We start from the raw sequence: 11,662 nt of genomic DNA on the forward strand, positions 1-11,662 counted from the left end.
CTAGGCATCAGACAGATTTCCTACAAGGAATAAGGAGCTGACTTCATAGAAAAGACAAAATTACAACAATTATCTAATATTAAAATATGCTGATGGATTTTGTTATTCTACTTTAAAATGTATGCAGTCTTTGCCTCCTGCAAATCAAAAGGTGTTAGCCAACGTAAGGGGGAGCGTGAAGTAAATTCCCCTGTAAGCTGATTCAAACTTTTTTTTTTATTGCCAGGAATTTCTTGGTTTTATTTCACAACCGGTTTGTTTCTCGAAAGCAGAATTCAATTTCATCCAATCAATATTTTTTTCTTCAGAAGACACTGAATTTTTATCACTATTACACAGTCAACATTTATACCATGCACAACTGCAATTTAAGTCAGGTTGCACTAAGGAGGCAACAGCATCACTGATAAAATTAAAACTTGCTGGTGGCATTTTGCATTGAGAGAAGCCCTTGCAACATATAGACAGTTGTAAACTCTGTTCAGCAACTCTGACGTGTCTTGCAGGCCAAGAGGCAAGGGAATGGGAGGAGAGAGGAAAAGAATGTGGAGAGCGAAACACCTCAACAGAGTTCCAACACAATACTGAAATCCAGAATTAGCAAAAAACCTGGATATGTAAAGAAAGGGTGAAGTCAGGGTCATGCTTAAAACGGTCTCAAGTCAAATGTACTAAACGAGACAGAAACACCTTCACAGGTCACGTGGGTTTCCAGGTTTTGCACTCCGTCTTTCAGTAAGTGCTGGCTGAAGGTGTGGTCAGTCGTTTTCCAATGTAGATGCTGAAATAAAAAGTATAAAGCATATCATAGTTCACGGAAATACTGCCTGCTGCTCAAACACTTCTCACGCACTCTGCTATTTGTCTTTCAAGCTTGATGAGGCTCTTCCAAGGACTTCACTTCTCCTTTTATAAAAGGATTTAAGAGTGACATTGTCAGGCCAGTCTAGAAGTTATAAATGCTCAGTAAAAACAGGCTCCTTACAGTTCCAAGCTCATCCAGAAGACCCAGTCCAGGAGCTTTTATGCAGTCTGTAGACTACCTGGCTGAGGAAGCTCTTGAAGAGCTCAGCAACACTCCCACCAGAAGATTATTACAGTAAGGCAAAGTATTGCCAAAAAAGGGAAGAGATGAGTATTGAGGACCTACAGATGTTACGTGAAGATCTTCGTCAGAGGTCCGTGTTTCTGATTTAACACAAAAGATTCACTTCTGCAGCACTACAACTATTTTACAGTATGATTTCATAGATTCTGTCCTCCTAATTTACTCAATACCTTTGCCTCCTTCACAGAAAAATACAAGATGGATAAACATGTTAGAATTTAAGCAAGATCAGGGAAAGTTGGATTACGCAGGCATGGCAAACGTTGCTGAGCAAATCAGCAGCTGATCTTACAAGATACATCCAGTATTTCTCATATCTAACTATTCAAACTTTTATATTTGGTTATATCAAGAGAACTACAACATTAGACAGGGAAAATTACAGAGCATGCACCACACACACAGAACTTCAGCATCAGTATCTATATACGGTGGTTTTGTACTGGTTAATAAATATCACAGCTGTTTTCCACCTTACTTTCCCTACACAACCTTAAGTATTTAAGTAGAACATGTGTATAATTAAATGGTACACCCTGTAATCACAAAGGTTATCTGCAAATTCATGATAATCCATGCATTTTCAATATAAGAAACTTGGCCCCCAAATAAAACATATTCACAACTATGACTGCTGCATTTAAAAGCAAAAGCAAAAAGGCAATTCTCTTGAGCAAGGTGAAACAATACTCAAGTTATTCTAGACAAAGCCCTTTTCCACAAGCACCTGACATTCAAGTAGCAGAAAAAAAATCAAAGCCAGATGCAAAAAGTTGAAGTGAGAATTAGGTTAATACTTACCCTAGTCCCAAAGCCAAAACATGAGATATGAACAGAGATGGAATGAAAACCTTAAGAAATTCTGCAGAGAAAATGCCACCTTTTTTCATTGCTCCACTTTTCCTCATACTTAAAGACACTGAACGTTTAGGATGTCTGAAATGAAATTCCCTGCAAGAAGAGGAGGAGGAGAGAGAAAAAAAAATCAACACATTTTTCTTGTTGCATTTCTTTTTTGGCACACATATGCACAGATCTCTGTAGGAACTTTTTTTTTTTCCTTTTTAAAGTACAAAGAGCTAGAGATCAAAGCAAGAGATTCCTTACAAAGTACAGGATCAAAGAGAAAAATAGGAGGTATTGTGGAGAGACCACTTACACAGATAGTATAGAGACAAAGGGAGGAGTAGCTGAAGAGAGAGGTAGGTCTGAGAGAGGGAATTTCAGGATGTGATTTGTTACAAGAGCCTCTTTTTTTGTTCTGAACAGAGATACAGAAGTCTGCCAGACATAAACAGCATCCTCTATTTAATAAAAATGCTTTGCATTCAAGGTTCAACATTTCCCCTTCTGTGGATGAACATTACGTATTTTACGTAGAGAGTGAAAAAAAGGCGCAGAGAATTTATAAGGCTTGCTCAAAACTCTTCCATTCAATAAGCCAAAACAAAATCCCATGAATACCAGCTCCAAGTAACCAACTCTCTAAATAATTCTGCACAGAAACTTCAGTATCAACCTGCTGCAGATTCTTGTTACTTTCAGCAAAAGGTAATTCTGATGCTATGATTTTCAAACTTCACTCTCTTGTCTTTTTGGAGCATCCCCAAAGAAAATCTTTTTTTTTTTCCAGAGATGGTCTTATTTGGACAGATAGAGTAACAGCACCTAAGTGAGCCTCTTGGTTCTTCTTCCTAAGAAGGAATCTAGAGAACCTGCTTTAGCAGGAAGGTTGATCTCCAAAGGTCCCTTCCAACCCGTATGATTATGTAAAATTCATTAAAAAAAGTTTAACTCACTTGGGAGGAATGTTTTCAGGCCTACTCGACCAGTCTGACACCCAGTCAGCACTTTTCTTCAAGACTTCCAACTCTTTCTCTCCTTCTACTGCTTCCTCTTCAGACTGGAAACATACATGGGACAAGGCTTATAGCAGTCAGTCAGCTCCTCCTCATGGCATTAAGTTGTGAACAGTGGTAAACTGATAAGCACCAAATGGCAGCACTTGATAAACAAGCAGGTGTTCCTGGACCACCCACTATTTAAAAGAGATTTTATTGTGCTAAAAGGAGGCATTTTGTCATTATATCTAGGATCCCAACACTGTAGTAAGTTGAGTTTTTCACATATAGGTCTTGTTCAGCTTTTTCTGTTGTTGTTTGTTTAAACCTAATTGTTACTAAACAATTTTTTTTACAAAAAATACACTTAAAATGTCTATGACGTGCAACTAGTGGCCCCTCCTGGGTGCACCTCAGATTCAGAAGGGAAAGTCAAGCACTCAGCACAGCTGTCTTCACCCAAGGAGCTAACATTACATCATTAAACATAAGAATTAAAAAAAAAAGGCAGCTAAGAAGCCCAGAGAACACTAGATCTTTTGTAGCACAAAATGACTTGGTACAAACTCTTCCTTCGAATTAAAACAATTCCTGAGTTATCTTTAGAGAAATAAGATACAATACTTTTAAATAAGAGGGAACCATGCCAAAAGTAACCAAATTCAACAGATGAGAGATGGCAGACCTAGCCAGCAACTTCATTCACATAGCTCTGGCTCTCTGCAGGGCTTAAGTGCAACAGTACAACTTCTTGGCCAGATCTTAGGCACAATTAAATGCAAGGTTTAACTCTTCCAGAACTGCTTTCTTATATTGCTGAAGACAGCAAATTCCATTACATTAGCAAACTAAGAGTTCAGCATTAGTCTCCTCTCAGTTTGTATTATGAAGACTGCTCACTATCATGGAAGCTGACTGATTCACACAGAGATCCATCAGTTACAGCACAGATTTCTTTTGACAGGTGAAATACAGAATACTGAAGACCTTCTGAGGTGACTGAGAACTTGCTCTGCCCTTCAAGTACTCCCAACATCGACCTATGTAGGATTTAAATACACAATACCTACAACTTATACATATTTTTCACAGTTAATTATTTTAAAAGGTTAAATACCTGAGAACTGCTGTCTTTACTTGTGTGCATTTCCACATCAAATGTTATCTGTCCATCTTCTTGAGGTGAAGGGCTAAAGAAAAATTGATTTCATTAAGTCACTTTTGTCACACTACGCTGTCAGCTAAAGAATAATTAGCATTAATAGCATCTCAGTTGAATCATTTCCACATGCACTTCTGCACACTATTCAAATGAGACTACAGTACCTCACACATCATAATCACCAGAATATGTTCAAAAAGCCTTTGTTTTTTTTTTAAATAACCTTACCTCTTTAAACAGGATTAACTGCCATTCCAGAATTTACACCAAATAGTACTAAACTATTGGCAGCTAGCTCCTTATCAACACGGATGTACAAAGCTGTTTATCTTCTATTAAAACAAGCATTCTGTTTTAAATATTATATGAAGTCTTCAAACATTGTCTACTATAGTCCGTAATTAAACTGATTTTAAATATCTTTTATTTCTGATCAGCTACTTGTATAAGATGTACAGTAGACAAGGCAGTTCAACAGACAGCCACTATTCAGGAAATCCAAAGGAGTCATAAGCAGATGGACACGAAAAATTATTTATAGAAACCACTCATGGATCTCTAAAACTGGCCCAAAGCCTTCAAGGGAAATGCACAATGAGCAACCAAGGATATTGTGATGCTCACGTGTGCCTCAAAGGATTATGTTGTTCAGCAAAGATACTTTGCCTTCACAGAAAAAACAGGAGAATATTAAAAGCAGGAAGTACAAATTCCAAGTGTCCTTCTCACTGCCAAGTCCAGTGATGCATTTTATATGTTTGACTGAAAACAAGGATATATATGTTATTACTAATGAGCCAATAAAGTCAATATATTTCATATCCTCAGTGGTTTATGACAATTAAAATTTAACTGTACTGTTAACGTAACTGCTGCTTCTAGATTCCATGGCTTTCTGTAACAGTGATTTATTTTTCAAGTAAAAATGACTTATGTGATAGTTGAGAGCAAAAAGTCGGAGGAAAAAAACGTTACCTTCCAAATAACAGCTACAGGATTCAAAACTGCAGTGAACAGTATGCAGGACAGCAAACGTTTGCTTACCTGTCACAGTGGGAACTACCTCTTGAACTGCTCTGTCCTGATTCATGCTGGGCATCCAAAAGGATTTTTTCCATGTCTCCATTATGGATGGAGGATGATGATGGGACATGCTCCAGACCTCCATTTTTCCCATTGCCATTATCATTGCTATTGCCATTGCCGTTCATCTGTAACTCCACCCAGGAACCTGTTGAGCCAGCCAGACACCATTGCATTAAAAGCAGTGAAACTAAAACCACCTCAAGTTTATCAATTTCACACAGAAAAAAAGCCCTGAACGTGGTGAATTCAGATAACATGCACCACTGGTGGGGAAAAGCTCATAAACACGTACCAATGACAAGGGTGATGTGACTTCCTGTTGTACAAGAAAAAAAACACCCCCAAAATGTTATGTTGCTTCCTACCTCTGGAGCTGGTCACATTAACTGTCCTCATCTCCCCAAATATTAATACTTCAACAGGTCGCATTTCTCTCTAAAGCTTGAAGTTTTGATTATCCACGTATCTCTCAGTTACACGAGTCACTCCTCTTCCCGCATCCACTCCAAACAAAATTCTGTTCCCCAGCCCTGCTTCCATACAATTCCCCAAGCTAGCTACAATTTTATACTGTCCTTCTTCCTTCCACTTCCTAAGGTCTTCATCTGCAAACCAGCCCTTGACTTTACGTTTACTTCTGTAGAAGTCATACCATTAAAGGCCTCATACATGTATGCATTCCCAGAACTACAATCTTAGGGCTGACACACCTCTGGGACACCAAGTCCACGTCCAAGCTCAGCTCAGCCAGGACACCCAGGGCTGCTCCCAGCACCGCAACCAGGCACTGCTGAAGATCTGCAAGGGGGCCACCCCACAGCTTTTCCAGGCAAGCCATGCTCAGCCACCCTCTCGATAAAGAAATACTTCCAGAGACTGAGACAGAACTTCTTGTGTTCCTGCTGCAATTTAATGTGTGGTTTAATTAAATAGAAAACAGTGTTTACCACTGTGTTCATAAGTGCTGTGTTTCGATCCATACCACTCAGTGTCCTGAGGGGTAAAGGTAAAAGAGATCTCCACCCTTCAATCTGTTCCAAGTATTTAAATACATTCCCTATCCAATTCCAACTCCAACCTTCTCATTAAGATATAAACCCAGAATCATATGACTGCACAGCCACAGCAGATCTACCAGCCTGGAACAGATGACAACTGACAGATTTCCTTTTGTAGTTACCACTTCAATTACTCAGTTTCACACTGCATTTACCTATGCAGAAGAATCTTATCATTTAGCTACGTCTTAAGGGTCTGTGTAAGACAGTATATGCAGTTTGGACCTTACGATGCTTCATTTTGTTAGGAAAGCTGTAAGCTCTTCAGACACTGTTTCTGTTACACACTCTTCAATCACGTTAATAACCCTTTTAAGTAATTTGGCATTTGATGCATCCACCGTTTCAAATTCTTCATTAAAATCTGAGCCACGAACCCAACGAACTACTTGAAACACCATCAGAACATAAAGCACAGACAGCATTAATTCCACCATCTTTAAGTTTCTAAATCCTCTCAAAGAGGTCACAGCAGTTTCCTGAACATAAATGCTGTTTCTGTTTGATACTGTATAGCACATAATGCTTTCAAGTGAGAAGACCCTGATTAGGGAGAGCAAAGATCTCTGATTTCTCACACGCATACAGTCTTCAGTGCAACATCATTAAGAGAACAATTTCACACGTATATCGTATCATCACGCTTCTGTAATTTAACTGACACTATCTGAAGGTGAATGATTTATCACCGAGGTAAAAACACACAAAAAGAGAAAAGAAAGCCAAAAAATACAAATGCTAAAGCTAAAATGACTTCTTAAAATCACTTGCCCTGATTCTAAACTTCCAATACTGATTTCTTATTAAATGCAACTTTAATGCCTCCATCTGTTTTACAGCCAAGTGTCAGCTCTGTGACTCTATTAGGGACACGGGAAGGACCGTATGCCTGAGCAAGTTCACAGATTATCCATGTGTTTTTGTGAACCTGAAATAGTTTATCTTGGTACTGCTGTGCATCATGCTTTGCTGAGTCCTGGCTGTTTACAGCCTGCTTTCCCCAAGCTGTATTCACAAGCAAGGAATCTGGGTGTGCACAGAGCTTACGCACAATCACACGACGTACACCAACCCTACAAGACAGTGGGCTTCTTGAATCAGCTGCCAGACAGACCTGCACAACACTTGGTTTCGTGAAGATTTTGTTGGTGAGTGGTGCTCACTCCACACTGACAAAACTCGTCGTTTATCTAAAATACATTGCAGCCATAGCAGGAAGAACAGTCAAATTAAGCATGAGTAAAGAGTCCCAACACGTCGAGCAGTGGTTTACATGACCAGCAGCACGTTCCCTGTCTGACCTCACTTTTAATGAATCAAAGCCTAATCTGACATCAAGCTACAGCACGCTACATCCTCCCACTGGGAACTGCAACCAGTTTGTGAGCAGCCAGCAAGCACACACGGCTTCACAGTCACAACCAGAGGGATCTCCTGGAGCAGAAGTACAAGGAGATACCAGAGATCAACCAGCCAAGCAATGAGGAGTGCTTCTTACCCTGACTTTTCTCTGTATCTAAGTCAGTGATATCAACCATCCACATGAGAGTGTTGAATTCTGCTGCATATCCCATTTGACTGTCAAGCTGGAAACGTGGTAGAACTCAGCATTCTCACGTGGGCCCTTGATGTAATCTCTTTAGTTTACTTCCTCCTCCCTTCCGAAAGCAGAAAACACAATTTGGGGGAAAAATAAAAAAAAATCCAGAACCTGTTTATAAAAACAGTATTTCTCTCCAAAATTATGTGAATTCTGGCCATGCTCTAATGCAAATTATGTCATTATGAATTGATACATACAGAATCTTTGTAGTTATTCATGAAGAAATTAACCACTGACATGCTCACTGTTTTCCTGGAGGACTCAATGATATTTGTAAAAAGTGATAAAGCTTTTTCATAAGTTTGGTGGGAAACAGCATTCAAATCATACTCTTAAGAGAAAAAAAAACAGCAGAAATATCTGTTAGCCACTTCATAGCAGGTCTCTGGTAAATGTGAATTGCACGATTCACCTATTCCATTCCATAAGGAGTTAAACACCAGAACAGCTCCTGACTTTTCTGGATAGACAGAACTCTAAGAGCAAGGCTGACGTATTTTCCTGCCCAAGTTAAGTAGAAATGAATAGATTAATTAAAATGTAGAGGATTTGCTACCCATTTTGATCATATTCCAGCCCATTCAGCAGGACCCTAACACAGTCACAGTGTGCCGACACATCCAGGATCAGTGTTTAACAAGGACTTATGCAAAAGCATTAAGTTGGTTCACAGGCAAGCCCTCCTCAATCCTGTTGCAAAACTGAAGCATCAACAGGCTGGCATCTGGCATACAGCCACCCTGTACACACACAAGCTTCTATTAAATAGAGAAATTCAAAGTATTTGCAGGTACATACGTATGTAGAAATAAAAATAGTAAATAGCTCACTAGTCTGAGCTAAGCTCAATCTGAATAGACTACAGCATTAGCAAGGAAAAAAAGAAAAGAAAAGCAAGCTGTTCAGACCCCCACTGTGATAATTACTAAGCAAGTTTTCCATGACAGATCTAGATGGGCTCCTGCCCAAGGTGGGACTGACTTCCTGTCAATATGTAACAAAGCTCTATAATAATTAAAACGTAGGCAGCATCTGGGATTCACAAAGCATGTAAACTTTTTTTTTTATTAGTTTTTTGGGGGGTGGAGGGGGTTGGGAGTTGAACCCAACAAAACAAAGATTCATTTACCAGTTTTATTCCCAGGTCTTCTGCCCTACAATTCAAGTGCTTGGAGTTCTTTGAATGAAAGGCCTTAAACACGCACAAATGACACACGGAGTAAAATGAATAAGTGTCTAAACTCATTAGCCTGAAAAGGGTCACTGAAAAGCTTATATAATGGCAGAAAATGCACCTATAACACCAAAGCATTGTGGAGTGGCTGAACATCTGAAAGTAGGACTAAACCCATGCGCAGCCGATTGGCTGCACTTGTTTTGTTCACCAAGCACAGATTACTGAGCATTTCCTCTCATACCTTGTGTTCACCACCTCCAGTAATCACACTGATTTTGCTAAGCCTTTGTGCACTGACCCAGCAGCAAGATCTACGTGGGCAGATCCAGCCCAAGCTTACAGCGCTCATCCCTCGTGGTTCCTATCTTACAACTGATTAATGTGTTTCAGGGAGCAAGTTAACATACCAGCAGAAAACAATGTGGAAATATTGAAGCATAGAAGTGAAGATGGCAATTTATAAACAAAGCATCAACAAATCGAGTTAGGCACCAGGCACGCTGCAAACCTAAGCCACCACAATTACTATTTAGCATATGAATATACCTGAATAATCGGGTAAAAATACCTATTTTACAGAGGTGGCTGTAAACTGTGCTCCTTATCACAAGGTGTAACGCTACCATCGCACAACAGCAGCGTTATGACACAGCCATCGTTTATTCTTTAATGCAATCCTGAGTTACAAGAGATCAACCAAGCACGGTATTTCGTTGTCAGTTTGACTCCATCGTAAACCCTGAAGGGATGGTTAATCATTGACGCAATTTATTCACCTCTTCACCTGCGGTATCCTTAACAATTACAAGCAACCAACGTGACACTGTCGAAGCAGCTGATTCAGACATGGGAAAGCTCTCTGCCAGGTGAGCAGCAGAGGCCCACACGAAGCCCATGGATGCGCCGTGTGAGCGTTATCCCGGGAACAAAAGGATGCAGAGCAGCTGACACGGACGCCGGATATAGAGGAAAACAGCTCACGTCAGCGGTATCGACTCAGCCACTGAATAAACTCATTCCCACAGTCACGCTCCTCCCCCTACCGTGCCGTATCCCCATCTTAGCTGGTAACGCCAGCCGCTGAATAAACTCAGTTCAACCACAACACAAACCTTCTCCACTCCACTCGCCCCGACCCCACCTCAGCCCCTCCGCGCCCCACCGACACCTCAGGCCCCACCGGGACCCACCGGTCGCGGCCCAGGGCTCCTCGGGAAACCCAACCGCTCCCTCCCCACTCCCGAGGCGCAGTTCCCCCCACCCCAATCCCGCTCCCCTCCACGCAGCCCCAGGCCCTGCCCGCATCAGCGCCCCCTCCTCACAGCCCCTCCGGACGCCTCCGATTGGCTCCCGGCGGCTCGAGCGGCCCCGAGCTCCACCAATCACAACCCAGAGCGGGGGAAGGGGCTCCGGGCCCCGCCGCCGCCGCCCCCCTCCGACCGATCGCGTTCCGTTCCCACACGCCGGCCGGGGCCGCACTCACTGTTGAGGCCCGGTTCGGTGTGCGTCCCCTCAGCCGGCGGGTTGTTGTTGTTGTTGTGCTGCGGCGGCTCCTGAGGGCTGGACATGGCGGCGCAGGAGCGGCGGCTGAGGAGACGGAAAGCCGCTGTGGCTGGGACAACAACAACAAACCTGGACTCCGCTCCGGGCCCGGCCGCCCCGCCTCCTCGCTCTGCGCAAGCGTGAGCGGCGCTGCTCCCGCCCTCCGCCGTTGCGCGTGCGCCGCCCGCCCCGAGGCGCGTGCCGCGCGGCATGGCGCCCGCTGTGCTTGAGCACGTCCCGCTGTCACCGCCCTCGCGCATGCGCTGTCTCGCAATCGGAGCGCCGCGCCGGCGTGCGAGGGCGCGTGCGCGTGCGCCGCGAGTGGGCGGGAAGAGCGGGCTGTGAGGGGAAAGGCGCGAACCGTGAGGGGAGAGGCGACGGACGGTCCCATAATAACAGGAGGACGAGCCCACAAAGCGCTCTCATGTATCTGCCCCTCGCTGGTGTTTCAAAAGCGAGAAATGATTGCATTTCCCGCTGTTCCAAGTCTTCCTGGATCCTGGCCCAGTGTTCACAGTCCAACGCTGTCAGCCTACACTGCTTGAGCTGCTCAGGGTCCGGCTCTGCTGCGTTCCCCGTGTAGGACTGCAGTGTGTCCTTCCTGAACACAGCTGTTGTGACATAAGTAGTCAAACACGGGCAGCAGAAGTGTGATTCAACAAAACCTCCCTCCCCCTCAGCTCAGCCATCTCCATGTTGCCTCAAATAATTTAAAGCCAACTAAAGTAACGGGCCCACAAAACATAATTAGGTCTCCCAGAATTAACTAGCTGATTTTTCAAGGCTAAAAGTAATGCCTGTCTGAAATGAAAGCGCTTGACAACCAAATCGACCTTACTTCTAAGACCTAGCCTAAGTCAGCAAGGTGCAGTGCAGTTTACTTCAATGGTGGCATGGTTAAGATAGAGAAGGCATCTGTGTAACAGATTTGGAGCTGGTCTTGACTGGGACTCAGCTATGAAAAGTGAAATTTCACCTGTGTGCCCATTTCCTCTCAGTACGAAAATGAGAGACAACCTCAGGCTATTTGTGCACCCACAGCTGTATTGTGAACAAGAATAACACTGAATTTCCAGGGAAAGTAG

At 42.8% G+C, this 11,662-nt stretch overlaps 1 protein-coding gene across 1 annotated transcript; it reads right to left on the reverse strand.

The window, feature by feature from the left end:
• Positions 1-208: 208 nt before the first annotated feature.
• BNIP3L (BCL2 interacting protein 3 like) lies at positions 209-10,693 on the reverse strand. The gene is made up of 6 exons (XM_065745170.1): positions 10,519-10,693; positions 5,156-5,342; positions 4,067-4,139; positions 2,908-3,011; positions 1,910-2,059; positions 209-781 (listed from the first exon to the last, which is right to left on the reverse strand). The coding sequence occupies exons 1-6, from the start codon at positions 10,601-10,603 to the stop codon at positions 733-735; spliced, it is 648 nt and encodes a 215-aa protein (XP_065601242.1). The 5' UTR covers positions 10,604-10,693; the 3' UTR covers positions 209-732.
• Between the last annotated feature and the right edge of the window lie 969 nt (positions 10,694-11,662).

The sequence above is a fragment of the Cyrtonyx montezumae genome, unplaced genomic scaffold (assembly GCF_038088225.1).
Source record: "Cyrtonyx montezumae isolate F1298 unplaced genomic scaffold, pur_monq_1.0 scaffold_33, whole genome shotgun sequence".
Lineage (NCBI taxonomy): Eukaryota > Metazoa > Chordata > Aves > Galliformes > Odontophoridae > Cyrtonyx > Cyrtonyx montezumae.